Source organism: Leptidea sinapis, chromosome 9 (genome assembly GCF_905404315.1).
Source record: "Leptidea sinapis chromosome 9, ilLepSina1.1, whole genome shotgun sequence".
Lineage (NCBI taxonomy): Eukaryota > Metazoa > Arthropoda > Insecta > Lepidoptera > Pieridae > Leptidea > Leptidea sinapis.
Window position 1 is genome coordinate 434343 of NC_066273.1, and position 16978 is coordinate 451320.

Consider the following 16978-nt stretch of genomic DNA (forward strand, 5'->3'; position numbering starts at 1 on the left):
ACTCTATCTATTTTAGAAACTGCATTAAAATCCGACGAATAGTTTCAGTAAGTGTATCTATCCATTACTCTAAAAACTCATATAAAATATGAACAGAAATAATTTTGGCTACAAAATTAAATCTTCGCGTGGAAAAAGTCTTTTCGCATAGTATGTGTAATCTTATAATAAAATCTCTTTAGCTGTCCTTTCGTGTCTGCCTGGTTTTGAAGACATTAGAAAGGTTACATTTCTAAAAATAAATTACTAGTAAAATGTTGTATTCAGCTATTTTTCGATTGATTTTTTTTCTATCAAAAGGAGTGTATTTAAATAATTTACACAAAAGGTCCTAATTTTTTTTGGCCATAAACCTCACCATAAATCATTTATTGTGTTTAAGTATGAGCTGATGGTCTTCTTACTAATGCTCTAAATAAATAAAACAAACAAAAAAGGAACGAGTGAATTTAATTAAAAAAGTCGATAGGTATGAAATTTCAAAGAAATAGTGCAACACAATCTGCGGGAAAAATATGTGTCATTTATGAACCTAATAAATGTCAGAATTTTCATTTATTCCGCCCTTAGATAATTTAGACGTAGAGCCTCTTGCTGCTAGACAACTATTAAAAACAGGCCGGGAATATTAGTTTAGTGTACGTGACAAGTTACGTCTTACACTCGCGATTCTTATGTCACTTTGTGTTAGGGCTTTTGCTTTCCTCAAAATAGAGGTTGACTATCAACCTGATTTTTTTTCGATGTTTTCACAACTTTCACAGTCTATCTGGACGTATAAATGATCTAAGATTCCAAGATAGCTGATGAAGCACAAAGCAATTTTACTCTTATGAATAAAGCTTGGTTCTGAAGAAAACTCAATATTTGGATATCCTTCCAAAAAAAAAAACTTTAATCGTAACTAGAATAAGATTAATTAATTAGATTGTATAAAAATACGCAATTATTTTTATACTTTTTAGTGCATATTATATCCATTGTTTTGGAAAAGTGTTTTTGAAGTCGGTTGTTTTTTTGTTAAAATATTTTTTTATATCTACATAAAAAAAAATTTTCAAAATAGCCAGCGTCACAAGTTAAATTTCAGAACTAAGGGTAACCTCGAAGTGCCGAGAACTGAGAAGCTTGAAAATAAGTAATTTATTTGTAGATAGATATATCGCTTTTAACAATTATCTGGCAAATGATATTCAAAAGTACTACAGTAATATAATTATAAAATATAAGTATTTAAAAAAAATTGAGTTGTAAGGCCAATTATCCACAGTTTAAAAACTTTATTCAATTGGCAGCTTGGCAGTGAGTCATCATTGTGAGTCCCGTAGATAGAAGAGGAACAATAGATGCGTCCCTAAAATAACAATAATAATTTGATAGAGACAATTACATTGGTATTGAGAGTAAGTGAGATACACTACAATATGTACTATCACTTTCGCGTATGCGTTTTTTTGTTCGGATCCAGTTCATCGGCACCCAACAAACAATGGCTGCCGTGGAGGAATACTATTTAATATAAGCTCTATTGAATAATATCTGATTGTTGTCTATGACGTTGTACAAATCGTCCAGAACGAAAACATGAAAACATAACACACGTCACAGACTATTGCTATCTCAATTACATACGCTGACAGCGAATCTAGTGTCCATCTTCTATAATTTATATCTAATGAATCAAATTTACATTGATCTTAATGAATTTGTTTCTATAGACAGCACAGCGTTCCAAAGGCGACATTAAATGAACGCACAAGTAAAAGTAATGGAGTCGATCATCAACCGCCAGCTCTTCGGATACCTAGAGGGGCACCAGCTGATCAGCGACTGCCAGTACGGTTTCCGTCAGGGTCGCTCAGCTGGTGATCTTCTTGCGTACCTCACCCATAAATGGGCGCAAGCGGTTGAGTCGAAGGGAGAGGCGTTGGCGGTGAGTTTGGACATAGCGAAGGCCTTTGATCGGGTGTGGCATAAAGCGCTTATAGCGAAACTGCCACCCTATGGGCTTCCCGAGAAGTTGTGCAAATGGGTCACTAGCTTTTTGGCTGATCGGAGCATCAAGGTTGTTATCAACGGTGCATGCTCCGACTTAAAACCTATAAACTCTGGTGTCCCGCAAGGCTGTGTGCTATCTCCTACGCTGTTTCTTCTGCATATAAATGATATGCTGCAAATCAGCAATATTCATTGCTATGCGGACGACAGCACGGGGTATGCTTCCTACACCGGCCGTGCCAACACGATAGCGTCGACGAGAACCGGATCAAACTTGTGTCTGAAATCGAGACTATGCTTTGCAAAGTCTCGGAATGGGGCCGACAAAATTTAGTCCAATTCAACCCCAAGAAGACACAAGTTTGTGCGTTCACCACTAAAAAGTCTCCCTTTGTCGTATCCCCTCGATTCAAGATCACTCCTCTAACTGCCACAGCCTGTATTGGTATACTTGGCGTTGATATATCGGGCGACGTTCAGTTCCGTGGTCACTTGGAAGAGAAGGCCAAACTGGCCTCTAAAAAGCTTGGTGTACTCAGTAAGGCGAGACAGTACTTCACTAAAAGCCACCGCCTGCAACTTTATAAGGCGCAAATTCGGCCTCACATGGAGTACTGTTCTCACCTCTGGGCGGGTGCTCCCCAGTACCAGCTTCTTCCATTTGACCGCATACAACGAAGAGCGGCTCGAATCATCGACGATCAAGTCATCTCCGATCGGCTTGATTCTCTAGCATTGCGTAGAGATGGGTTCTCTCTGCATCTTCTACCGCATTTATCACGGGGAGTGCTCAGAGGAGCTGTTCGGGTTGATTCCAGCGGCCTAATTCCACCATCGGACATTACGTGCAAAGTACCATCCGCATCACGTAGACGTCTGGCATTCTACAACCGCGCGTTTTCTTCGAAATTTCTGGCCTCGCACAGCCACTTTGTGGAATCAACTACCGGCAGCGGTCTTCCCGAACGGATACGACTTAGGGACCTTCAAGAAAAAAGCATACTCCCACCTTAAAGGCCGGCAACGCATTTCTTGACACACCTGTTGTTGCGGATGTCCATGGGCGGTTGCCTCACCTCTCCCCATCCCGTGAGCCTCTTACCCGTTTGCCCCCTCTCATATAAAAAAAAAAAAACACTTAACCGTAATCATCAAAAATATATCTAAAAATTATAGTTATAATAAAAATTTCGAAATTATAATCATTCTAATGCTGCTACATTCGTAACTCTATATGGTAGCAATTAATCTGTTCCAACTCATTTGCACAGATCTATCGTGTGTATGATAAATTGTTGCAGATCTAATGTCCGTGGAGGCAGTTGCAATTTCTATTAGATAAATCGTTGTCGACTGCTTTATTGACAGTTTTATCATCTCGTATGGATGTTCGTCAGTTTGTGGCGCGGCCTACTTGGATAATCATCCTCAAGTAATCAATAAATGACAAGTTTCTTGGGCAATATTCTTCCTGGTTCCTTCCGCCGAATTCCACTTACGCACGACACGCCGCAAATTAGGATATTGTCCCCGCCGTCTGGATGTGTGGCGTTGCTCCCCAATGCGGTTTTAAGGAGCTTTCTTCCGCGTACTACAACGCCGTGGGATGAGCTTTCTTGTGCAGAATTTTTCGGGACGATACGGCACCTTCAAAAAAAGCGCTTACACCTTCCTTTAAGGCCAGTAAAGCTCATATGATCCCTCTGGTGTTGCACGAGAATGCGGGCGATGGTGATCACTTAACACCAGGTGACTGTTTGTCCCCTTTTCCATTAAAAAAAAATCTTCTGCGGAGAACTGACGAGTGACGCACACTCGGTGGTGTGTGTATCGCTACGAATATAGCGGGTATTACGTAGGGGCCACGCAGCTACGAGTTCTGAATGGCTATGCCGCAGACAAAAAATATATAATACTAGCTGACACGACAGACGTTGTTCTGTATATAATAAATAAAATAAAGTTTTTTATTAATTTGTCAATAATATATTTACGATATTATCAATCTACATATACCTAGTTGGTTGTCAAACGTCAAATATTATGGTTGCGTTCAGAAATTTAATTTATGATAAAATTTAAGATTTATCAATCTACATAAAAATAATCTGATAGATAGTTAACAACTGTAGTTAATCTACCAAGTATTAAGTAAGTTACCTAAAATGATGTTTCTTTTTTACCTCCTGAGAGAGTTAGAAAGATTTAAAAATTCTAATTAGTTATTCATTTTAAATTATTCTTTCAATTTGATTTTTGAATAACGGGGGACACATTAAAGGTAAAACAAAATTATTGTTTTCATTTCATTACATTTTCATATTTTTTCACCTTTTAAACCTTCCCTGGACTTCCAAAAATAATTGAAGACCAAAATTAGCCAAATCGGTCCAGCCGTTCTTGAGTTTTAGCGAGACTAATGAACAGCAATTCATTTTTATATATTTAGATTACAAGTACAGAAGGCTTACACCGCAAAATCATTTAAGGCGACACTAAATGTCAGCGTCCTTGAGCGACATGAGTTCACCGCTGCCGGCCCGCCATACAAAGCCAATATTTTCAAAATTCTTGCGTGGAAAACAGTTTATATGCTTACAATCCTCGTTATTCACTACTAATCTGAATAAATGAACCTACACAAAAAAGTACAAGCTATAAGAATAACTTTTATGAAAGAAGTACCAAAAAAATGCGTCACGCCATGCCAAAAAACTTGTTTAACTTCAAAGAAATGTAATAGTTCAAAAAGGCTCGGCAGTGTTAACTATAACCAACAGCAAGCATTAGCAACCTACAAATAAGACTTAAGGATATGTATTACAGGATTAAGTAGTGTTCATAGCTCGAAATGCTATAGTTTCACCACAAAACTTGTCTAAAAACACCATGTTTGCGTGTTTTCTGCTTACTCTTCGCCTTAAAGGAATAGGGACTCTTGGAGTGATACAATAAGGTGCAATTCAGATCGGGCAGCGCTAATAATCTACATTTAATAAATACAATTACAATAAGTTACGACACCAATTTAGAGGTCGATATATTCGGTAGTGGGCTGGTCAGGTTTAAAGAAAGTATTGTTAGGCACTGATATGGTACTCAATCTACATAGGCAAATAAATAGTGTTCCTTTTTTCTCTATTTTATTTCAATTAATAGGTTAAGTTTATTATTTGTACTTGTATTTCTCTTTTTGTTTTTTGTATTGTAGCAATATTATTAGTTCTTTTTTTAAATTAATAGGGGAGTATTTTTTGTAATTTTATTGTTCACCATAATGGTCCTATACTTTAGAACAACAAATTTATTTTATTTCATTTTATTTAATTATTTTATATATTAAATAAATAAATAAACCTACACGTTGCCTCTGTCTCTCGCCGCTGTATCTTGATCACGTGACTCCTTCCCCTGCTGACGACGTTAGGGTTGTTTTCTTTTAAAAAATAATTTTATCTGAATATTAATTTATTTAATACTCACACATTAAGTACCTACATACCAAAGTAAAATCTGACCCAGCAAATCGTAGTGTCTACATTAAAATAAAATTTGTATTGTTGGTACCTAAAGAGATATTTATTATGACAAAATAAAACATATCACTTGCGCGTTTACCACTAAAAAAACCCCATTTGTCGCATCACCGTTCTTCGACAACACTTCCCTTAAAGCCTCGCCTAGTATCGGAATACTGGGTCTCGAAATCTCGAGCGATTGCCAATTCCGTGGCCATCTGGAGGGCAAAGCCAAATTGGCTTCAAAGAAACTGGGCGTCATTAATAGAGCACGGCAATACTTCAAGCCGGCCCACATTCTAGCGCTGTACAAAGCGCAGGTCCGGCCACACATGGAGTATTGCTGTCATCTCTGGTCTGGCGCACCCCAGTATCAGCTCGATCCATTTGACCGCGTGCAACGCAGAGCAGCGCGAATTGTCGGGGACCCAGTACTCTGTGAACGGCTGGATCACTTGGCGTTGCGTAGAGACGTCGCTTCATTGTGTGTCTTCTACCGCATTTATCACGGGGAGTGTTCCGAAGAGCTGTTTTACCTAATTCCTGCCGCCGAATTCCACCTTCGCACGACACGCCACAAGTTAGGATATTATCCTCACCATCTGGATGTGTGGCGGTCCTCCACAGTGCGGTTTACAAGGAGCTTTCTTCCACGTACTACAAAGCTGTGGAATGAACTTCCTTGTGCGGTGTTTCCGGGACGATACGACATGGGTACCTTCAAAAAAAGCGCGTACACCTTCCTTAAAGGCCGGCAACGCTCCTGTGATTCCTCTGGTGTTGCAAGAGAGTATGGGCGGCGGTGATCACTTAACAACAGGTGACCCGTACGCTCGTTTGTCCTCCTATTCCATAAAAAAAAAATCATACCCGTAGTAGACGTAAATAAATATCCACTTTGACATAGGTATAACTACTAATACCTACTCAACTGTGAAGTAAAAGGAAGAAAAGTAACTGTAACTAACCAGCTAGTATAAGGTCATCTTGTAAGAATAGCTCAAATGTTGGTCTACAATATAAATAGGTATAATATTGTTGTAATTTAAGATTAATACATATCGCTGCCAAACTTACATTTTTTTATGAAATATGGGACGACACGAGCAGCTGATGGTAATTGATACGCCCTACCCATTAGAATGCAGTTCCGCTATGTATTCTTGAAAAACACAAAAATTCTGAGCGGCACTACAATTGCGCTCGTCACCTTGAAACATAATATGCTAAGTCTCATTTGCCCAGTAATTTCACTAGCTACGGCGCCCTTCAGACCGAAACACAATAATGTTTACACATTACTACTTCATGGCAGAAATTGCAGTTTATAATAATATATGCGTTGAAACCCACGACATAGTCAAAAAAGTTAATTTTACCCATAAAAATGTAGGAACTATTTAGAAAGCAAGACTTGCACACGTCCTCTTAGGCATTATAATAACAATAACTAACAACTTTACTGCGATTGGATCTTGATCTAAGCACAACAAAACGAAACACAACCATTAAACCTACTTATCATATTAGGTAGGTTGCGCTGCATTTGTTTATTCTCTTTGTTGTATTTTTTTGTTATGGTAAACTATAGAGCAGATACTTCTCGTAGAGATAATAGAGAGATAACTATCATGGACAACATACGCACTAGTATCTGATTGGCTAATGGGCTCTAGCCCCGTCACAAAAATTGTCACCGAGCACCGAACAGTTCGCACGCAATACGCATAATATTAAAATAATACTTAACTTTTATCTGTGGTCAACGACCTAATAACATTGCATCAAATTACTCGGTAAGCTAATCACATTTTCATTCTACAAGCGCCGAGAGGACAGTTACACCCACTTTAGCACCAGGAGTTCCTAGAGATTTAGTGGGGGCCCCCATCTGCAGACCATCTATTCCTCGAACCTCAGGTATGTCATTTTTAATATCACATGTTTACCTACGCACTAATACAGTAACAATCATGAATAGTAATTTCACAATAATAATAACTATTTTATAAGAGTTTTAGTTTTTTATGTTTCTCAATTTTGAAAATATCAGTCAGATAGAACAAAATTCGCGCCTGCATCAATACATCGTTGTCTGGTTACCTATAGTACAGGCTATGCCTTGATTGGTGCAAGATAATTTGTGTAAAAGTTTGTCAATATTATTATATTATATTATTATGTTTACGGTTAAGTAACCAGCCGTGCGTTTATTTTATTTATTTATTTATTTTATTGGAAAAACACAAACAGAAATACAAATACATGTGTAGACAATAAGTTATAAGAATTATAATACATGTATTCTAAATCACGTGTTCCGCTGATTTTTAACAATATTGCGTTATCTACGCTTAATACTACTAATGCTTAAAAATTAAGATTTAAAATAATATTTATAAGTAATAGTAATAGTGACATATATACATATAAAATATTTAAAAAATAAAATAATCAAAGATATATAATAATATAAACCTATACATATTATAGTAATACACTAAAATATATATTATACCTAATATCTATATTATAAACATTTACCTATATATATATATATATATATATATATAAAATATGTGTCTAAAATGTGTATATATATATATACACATTTTAGGAGCCTGTATTCTATGTATAGTTCATATTTAAATTTTGTATTCGTCTTCTTGCTTCTTTCTTAATATACTTATAACCTGGGATTTAAATGTGGACTGCTTGTCATGAAAAATATCTAAATTAGTGAAGTATTCATTATATCTATAACACATTCTACGGATGGGTGATCGTATTCCAGCATTTGTACGCGATGGTGGTATATAGAAGAGTCTTTTAGTCGTGTCACGTGCGCGCTTCGTGGTTTTGTAATGTACTTTATTAACTAAGTCAGTGCAATTTATGTTATTATGAATGATTTTGTATAAATAGAGTGATTCCAGTTGTATTATACGGTGATGAAGTGATGTCATATTAAGTTGTTTTAGAATGCTTCTGTAATCAAAAGCATTTTTCAGGCATCTAAAATTAATTATTTTTCCAAAGTTTCTGTGTAAATATTATACACAGGATCCCAAACTATGACTGCGTATTCAATAGTTGACCTTATGAGAGTACAATAAAGATATATATAACTTTTAAAATATTATGTTGTCATTGTACCTCTACGCTGTATTATGAAACAGCGATTAAAGGTAACAGAGCTCAGTAATAGCCATTATAGCTTCAGTTTCCTGAATATACTGTCGCCGTAGCTGTTAAAAAGATTATATCATTATTATTACGAACTCCAACTCGCTGGATTAAGTGTTACGTTTGTTTTGACGATGTTCATGAAAGTAATTATCGTAAAAGCAAATGTTATGTCCAATAACATTCTACACACATATATGGATGGACACATCATTCGCAGTCTGGCAGAAGGGCAAAAGTGTGCTTAAAGACAATGTAAGCACACTCTTCTCCTTAGTTGTTTGTCAATTGTCACTGACCGAATCAATCCTCAACTGAATAAATGATCTACATTGCTGCTTATTGAGCAAGAATATTTTAAACAGTTGGCGTAAATGCGGCATAGATATAGCAGTCGAATCTTATTATGGTGTCATTTGTGGCATGTGCCATATTTCGACTTTGTTTTTATACGAAGTGATTTGTCTATATGTATAGAAAGTCATTGATTATAAAACATATTATTTCAAACCACAGAGTTAGAATACACTAGCGTATAATTGATCTGACAGCTCGTCATTGTGAGACCAATTTCGATTTGTCAACGGGTTAGCTAGTTTTATATTCAAAATCAGCAAATTCTAAGCGTGGTTAACTGTTTACGACTTATCAATCAAAATCGACATTGAAATATTAACAAATCAAATCAAATCAAAATGACTTTATTCATGTAGAACAAGGAAATGACACTTATGAATGTCAAAAGTTTTCTATGAAAATCGGTGCAGTAGTTTTTTTGTTGATCGCGAACAGATAGGCAGACGTTGCGGTAGACTTCTTTTTAAATGCAATTATATGTAGTGATATACGAGTAATAACTTAATATAATAAACAACAAGAGATTCGCTTCACCGTTACAGATGATTTTATTTCTTTCACGCTTTGTTTGTCTCTACGCTAGTATATATTATGTATATTTTTAAGTTTCAAACGTAACGTAAGTAAAATAATATCTATGATAATATACTCGGGCATGTATTAACTATAAAAACATCTTTATTATACTCGCTCGTGATCGGGACATGTGGATCGACACCATCGTAAAGATAAAGACCCAATCTTCTCTGTTAGAGGGGCTGTGTTATGAAAATATATATTTTCTATTTTCTCTAGCATTACCTACATGAATAAGGCTGATTTTCGGTTTGCGTGAAAAAATGGCGGTAAAAATAAATTCAATTCGCATTGATGCTTTCCAGAAGCTTCCTGAAAAGATAGATTATATTTTTATTTAAAAAAAAGCCCGCTAAGTTTCGTGCCCCCCGTTTTTCTCGGGTCAGAGGCAGTCTATTTTGAATGGGTGGTAGTTTTTGACGTTGAATAAGTGATTTTGAGTCCTACTTTGAATAAAAATATTTGAATTTAATATGATATGTACTGTTCTTCTACCATAAAAAGTGGTGAGATCCATGTAATACCAAGTCTATCAATTTATTTAGTCTCTAATTAAGAGTCCTTCTGTCTTGTTACATAATTAGCTAAACTAACAACTTCTTATAGTGACAATATCAATGTTGAAAATATTTTATATTTTAGATAAATAGATCAACTTGGCCATCGCGTGAAAACACAGTGTACGTTTTTAATTTTTTTTAATCATTATGTTGGCCCAGAGGCGCGGAGAATGTTCAAAATAATATCTTCGCGCCTCAACAAGGCTACTGGAAACCCAAGCGATGGCAGCTATTTCGGTCAACGGATCAGCCTTGCTATCCAACGCGGTAATGCTGCCAGTATTCTTGGTACGCTTCCACGTAATGATAGTATTAATTTTATGTAGTCATAGTATTGTGAATATAGTTGTATAGTTTTGTTTTATTTACGATTCAATACTTATTAAAAGGGTTATTATCTATTATATTATTATTATTATAATTAGATTGCTTAGTGCGATAGCCAAGTCAATCTATTTATATAGAACATAAAATATTTTCAATCAGGCTTCTTATTTTATCCACAACGAAGTTATAAGGGGTCGAAAATGGCTTAACTTGCGTCGAGAAAGGACGGTAAGGCCGTGTTTTACCGCTTACCTTTTAAGAGATCGCTGATTTATAAGTCAGTAATTCTATAAGTGAACTAACTCAAGTATAATAAGTAATATAACACTACACTAATGCAAAACGCTCCAATAATGTGTAACATTTAATTAACGAACCTAAAAATAACAAATTCCACTATAAAAGAAATATTTTAACAAAAAAACAACCGACTTCAAAAACATTATTCCACAATAATATCAGATTCTTCAGATTCTTCAGATTGGCCAAACTCTCACCAAACTATCTTTGAAGTATATTTCCAATAAAAAAAGAATCTTTGAAATCGGTTGGCCCGATTTTGAGTAATTCGTAAATTTCATCATCCAATTTGCTTTACGTAGTACAGCAAAGTTAAGACTTTTATAGTTTTCTCATGGATGACATTGTCAGATCTGGACCAAATTACAATAAGAAATGAAAATTCATTTGACTGCAAAATAAATCTAGGTAATAATATAAGTAAAAAAGCCGTTTATTTCTAATTATGTGGTATCTGTTAGATAGTAAAAGTAGCTTTAGATAAATCTCGTTACCAAACAGTAATCAACAAATCCACACTAGTATTTTACACAGTAGTTTATTCATCTCAACAACCTACGATGCCAGCGCCATTCTTTGTTGCTCTAGACCTCATTAATTTGATATGTACTCAGGACAATTGGCCCTGAAGATGCCTGATGCTTGCGTTGTGTGTCGAATCGTCTTCTTCACTCAAATATGTACGAAGAGAACGATGGTTGGTTCATGCGTCAACTCGTGGGTGCTGCTTGTGGTGCCAGGTTATTATGGTAAATAAATCATTGCATTTGTTGGATGCGATTACTAAAAATGACAGTAATCACGACCATCATGTTCACGATCCTTACACAGACAATGAATTCAAGCTCTAAAGGATGATGCATCCAATATACGATAATTTATATTTATACAGTTTGTTATTTATTACTTTTAATTAACTTATAAACTTTTTATGTATATTACAGCCTTTGTAAAATACTTTATTTGATTGAAAGGAGTAACAGTTGAGTTTCTTGTATGTTCTTCTCACGAGCTTTTACCTAATGTATTATCGTACATTCAGTAGTTAAAATAACTTCAATATTTTAGTGATGATTCAAAAGCACTTAGTTTATGCTTATTTAATAAAGTATTTTAAACTGACAAATTAATTGTTACTTTGCAGCGCAAGTAACGTTTTTAGGCGTTTTAACTAGTTTTGATCGTCTTAGTTAGGATATTCTTGTTGAATCTTTAGTTGAAGAACCTTTGATACGACGTTTTAACTAAGTTTAAGCCTCATTTTACCCAAAGAAGGTACATCATCTTACTTTACATGACGGCACGGAGGTGTACAGGCGACTAGCGGGGACATGTTGATGATAGTCTGAAAAATAGGTACGGCGGCAGTAAGGGACGTAGGTGGAGGGAGCAGGCACCTATAAACAGGTACATGTCGTATTCTGTACCGTGCTGTGAATAAATGGCGTGGAAAGTGTTTATACAGTGCCTTTCTTCATCATCATTATCATCGGCCGGAAGATGTCCACTGCTGGACAAAGGCCTCCACCTAAAATCTACACAGCGGCGATTGATCCTGCGCTGCCCTCGTCCAATGTATTCCGGCAATCTTGACCACATCGTCGGTCCATCTTGTCGGCCTACCAACACTGCGTCTTCCGGTACGTGGTTGCCATTCAAGGACGTTTTTCACCGGCCAACTGTCACTTTAGTATCGCAATCATTTGGGCTATGTCGGTAACTTTGGCCTTTCTTAGGCACCGATATTTAGGCAACTGGAAAAAGTCTTTGTCTCTCTGGGTTGCTAGATAAACAAGCTTGGTTATTGTAAATAAAAAACGTGACTTACGATAGATTCGTGCTGTGAATGAAGCCGCTCTTTCAAAGTTGTACGTGAAATTGACCATTTTGCTAAACGCGGCAAAATTAAATTATTGCAATTGTATTGTTTGTATTACTTTTACTTTAGTGGACACGTTATAATATAATGTTATGATTTCTTTAAAAAATAGTTTGGCAATTTTTTAAAAACCATATATTTTTTTAAAAAATTCACAAGATAGTGTCCCCGTTGTATGCTAAACAAAAATGGCCGCCACCAGCAAAAGCCAAATAAATACTAATATATTTTGTCTTCAAAAGCATTGCGCTTTGTTTTATGGCTCTTAGAATCAAAAGCAATTAATAATACATCCGGTGAAAATTCTCTCTGGTGTTTTTGTTTAGGGATACGTAGATATTGGCAGTTTTTGACGACTGTCTTGCCGTGTCCACGGTAGCATAGGACCATAGAACCGCTTGCCGTGTTCACTTGTGCTTGCTTATGCCTAAGTAATGTTAATTTATATTTCGCAGTTATGAATAAAAGGTATTCAGTTGAAGTGTGCTCACCTGCCGATACTGATGAAACACATATGCATGATGCTCGCTGAGCATGCGAGTACATCGCACGTAACATACACATTGCACCACATTACACCCAGGGGCCAGTACCCTAAGAGTAAACATTATTAATTAGTTCTAAAAAAACTATTCGATATATCCAATGACGTTCTATACTTAAAAAAAATTACGTTGCATAAAGCCAAAACCGAAGGAACATGCCACAGATTACGCCATAATAAGATGCGACTGCTACATACATATATTGCCGCATTTATTCCAGCTGTTTAAAATATTATTGGTTACTAAGCAGCAATGTAAAACATTTAATCAGTTCAGGTTAAGTATGTTAAATTTAGAGGTCGATTCGGACAGTGACAGTGACAGACACGATTAAGAAGTAAAGTGTGCTTACATTGTCTTTAAGCACACTTTTGCCCTTCCGCTATCAGACTGCGAATGATATGTGTATAGAACGTCATTGACTATATCCTACATATTAAAATTAACAAAACATATCTACATGTAACATACGTGTTAAATTAAATTTAACTTAAAATTAACTTTGTACGTTTAGTTGACCAAAATATTTCAAAATATTATAATATAATAGATTAGTTAGATAAAACTGACAGACAGATAAAAATAATAAAAAACCGTATAAATATAATAAGCATATGCACTTAGTGAAAGCATTTTTATAATAACTGATACACCTATAATTTTTTTTATTAAAAGGTATGTATATAGAAATAAAATTACCTAAAAATCCAGGGATAGCGCCCATCGGCATCACAAACAAGCTAACTAATAGATCCGCGATCGCCAGAGACAACAGAAAGTAATTAGTGACATTCTGTAGTCTCTTGTCCAAACACACTGCCAAGCACACTAAAATATTGCCCACTCCACCCGCTACTATAAACAATATCACAAACAAGAAACTCCAATCATAGTTTTTCCTAGCACTAGTTATATTACTTGTCCCATAGCCACTATTCCATTTACATTGAAAACTATCATTAACACTAACACCGCTTGTTTCATTAAAAACGTCAACAAGAAACGTCCTCGAGAAATCTTGAAAGCAGTTCAAGTCCCATTCACAAACACTGTCCTCTGGCAATTTTAACCAAATACTTTTCAGCGCATTTTCAAACACTGCATGCACTAAATTCAGTTTGAAGCTAAAATCACATGAAGAATAGTTGCCATCATAATCCAGGGTATAATTATGACATTTAGTACAAGTGTACGAAGTTTCATTTTGTATATCCAAGTTGAGGTTACAAGTGTAAAGGGTGCTTGCATTTCTTGAGCATTCAAATCCCGATATTATTTCGTTTGAACAGCTGTTTCCGTTGACGATGCTACATTTGAGATCTTGGAACGGTGGCGATGAGATATTATTCATATCAGTAGATTTATTACATCGTTTCAGTGCTGAATGGCCCAACTTTGTATGCTGATTTAGAACATTGCATTTTAAACTAGGTTAGATCTTGGATGAAGTTCATGGTCGATGTTTCTGAAACAAAGGAAAGTAATTATTTTAATTATAATGTGACGTTTGATTTTAAAGTTGATTTCAAATCTCATATAAAAAAATACAAGAATGTATTTAAAGTTACGTTAAAAATTAGTTTATCTTGCCGCGTTTGGTATTTTTAAACTTGGAACAACAAGTAATTGCATCCAACAAATTATTATTTGGATACATTTAATTCAAAAAGAAAGAATAAACTGTACGTGCCATTTAAGATGTTAGCTAGAGTTAAGGGCTCCTTCACAGGTCTTGATATTCAATTTAACAGTAAAATACCAGACAGTATACTAGGACTAACAAATTCAAGAAATATATTAAAGCTTCTTTGACAACGAAGTATAGTATAGTAGATTATAGAAAAGAAAATAATGATGCATGTTTCTTGTCTGGTTCTGCGCAGGCTACCTAATATTGTATAATATTATATTAAATAGTCAATGTTGTTAGGATAGTTATAGGATTTAAAAGATCTCCTTTACGAGCTGATGTAGCTTCATGACGTTTACCAAGTGTTGTTGTAATATGTTTGTTATGTTACTGTCACTCTCTACGGTTATTAAATATATTTTCATTTCTCATACTCGGAAAGTAATGTTGTCTTGAGAGGGAAAAACTCATATGTATTACTTCCCACCTAAGGACCGGAATGAACTTCAAAGATAGAACTGCTTTCAGCTGTGAAGAGTTTTATGTAAAAAACTACTGATTAAAAAAAAATCTGTGGCCATATGACTTTTTAAACAGCCAGTGTGAACTTAGCACAAACTTCTTCGAGCGGAATAAGCCGCAACTATTACGCGGTGAGTTCCATATTTAAAATTTAAAAAGTCGACATAAATTGTCTTAATTTGACAATTAATTTTAAATAGGTACTACTAGGTAATATTATGATATATTATCAATAAATATTTTAGATAAACAACTAGTTTTATTTTCCTCATATTTGAAATGAAAAGTAAACTATTTAACACGGGTAAAATAAGCAATTCCTACTCGGACTATAGCCGCCCTTGCTGCGCTCGGGCGTCCAAATAACTCGGAAATTGATTCTTTCGACCCTTGGTTAACAATCTACTATTCTATTATCTGTTCTTTATCCGTACTGAATAACCAGTTGAATTTTTTATGGAACAGGAAGACAAACGAGCTTACATACAGGTCATCTGATTATATGTGTTCACCGCAACCTATTTGTTGCATCACTTTACATATTATGTTGAAATTGAAATGATTTGTAAAACGATGATAATGTAAATGTTGATTTAAAAGAGTAGCAATGAGTTTCTTGCTACTTCTTCTCATTAGCTCAACCCTATACGAAGTAGCGCTAAATTCAATAACAATAGTTTTTTTTTACTTTCATAAGTGTTATTTCCGTTACCTACATGCATACATACTTTCAGTGTGTAGACATATGAGTAACAAGAGGCTTGGTAGCTGAATTATGATACAACTGGTCTAGTTGACCAGGTAACGTCTGGGTGTCGAATTTGCATGACGGTGTGCGCACGCTTCAAAAACTTTTCTGATAAATTTTCCCTAACGCGCTAAAAGAAACTTAACTCCAAAAACTTAAATGTAATAATAACATCACTGTTACTTCCTTTTTTGGTTATACAACAATAACATTAACATAGTAATAATGTAATTTTAACTTAGACCTAGTTGTACAACGTATCGCATACATTATTTTATTACGACAAGATAATTTTAAATACAATAAAAATTAAACAAACAAATATCACTAATTTTCGAGTTTCCGCTTCAAAGGGGCGGGAAATGTATTGTATATGCTGATCTCTGGTGAATGGTTTCATTTTTTCCTCAAGGAATGGTAAAAGTACACCTAAACAGCCAACGCGGGATACTTGAAATGTTTAGTCTAATGATTTGAAATTGAAAAGTACAGAATATACCTAGGAGCATCAAAGGAAATTATATAAACAAGTTCTTTTCTTCAATTGATATTAAAATGTTTATTCTAATGAGTTAAACATCAAAATATTATGTATGTAATATAGTATGTACTGCGTATTAACTAATATTTATATGAACCTACCATATCCAACCTAGATTTAGTTGTCTGTGGCTCCAAAGAAGTACAGTCGCTTTTTAATATGGAGACTAGAGGTAAGGAGAATCATTTGTGTGAATCAATGAAAAAGTGTCCGTCAAAATGAATTAAATTACGGTAGCGCCACAGTAGCATGAAGGTAAATGTTATAATTATACTATTATACTAGGTATAT

The 16978-nt window shown here is 35.1% G+C and overlaps 1 protein-coding gene across 2 annotated transcripts in view; it reads right to left on the reverse strand.

The window, feature by feature from the left end:
- The window catches only part of LOC126965847 (5-hydroxytryptamine receptor 2A-like), a 63116-nt gene that overhangs the window by 19365 nt on the left and 26773 nt on the right, over positions 1-16978 (reverse strand). For both annotated transcript variants that reach the window (XM_050809609.1, XM_050809610.1), the window contains exons 2-3: positions 13946-14711; positions 13193-13295 (exon numbers count right to left, since the gene is read on the reverse strand). In XM_050809609.1, coding sequence (XP_050665566.1) covers positions 13193-13295; positions 13946-14597 — 755 coding nt within the window. In that variant the 5' untranslated portion in view covers positions 14598-14711. The remainder of the gene's footprint in view (positions 1-13192; positions 13296-13945; positions 14712-16978) is intronic.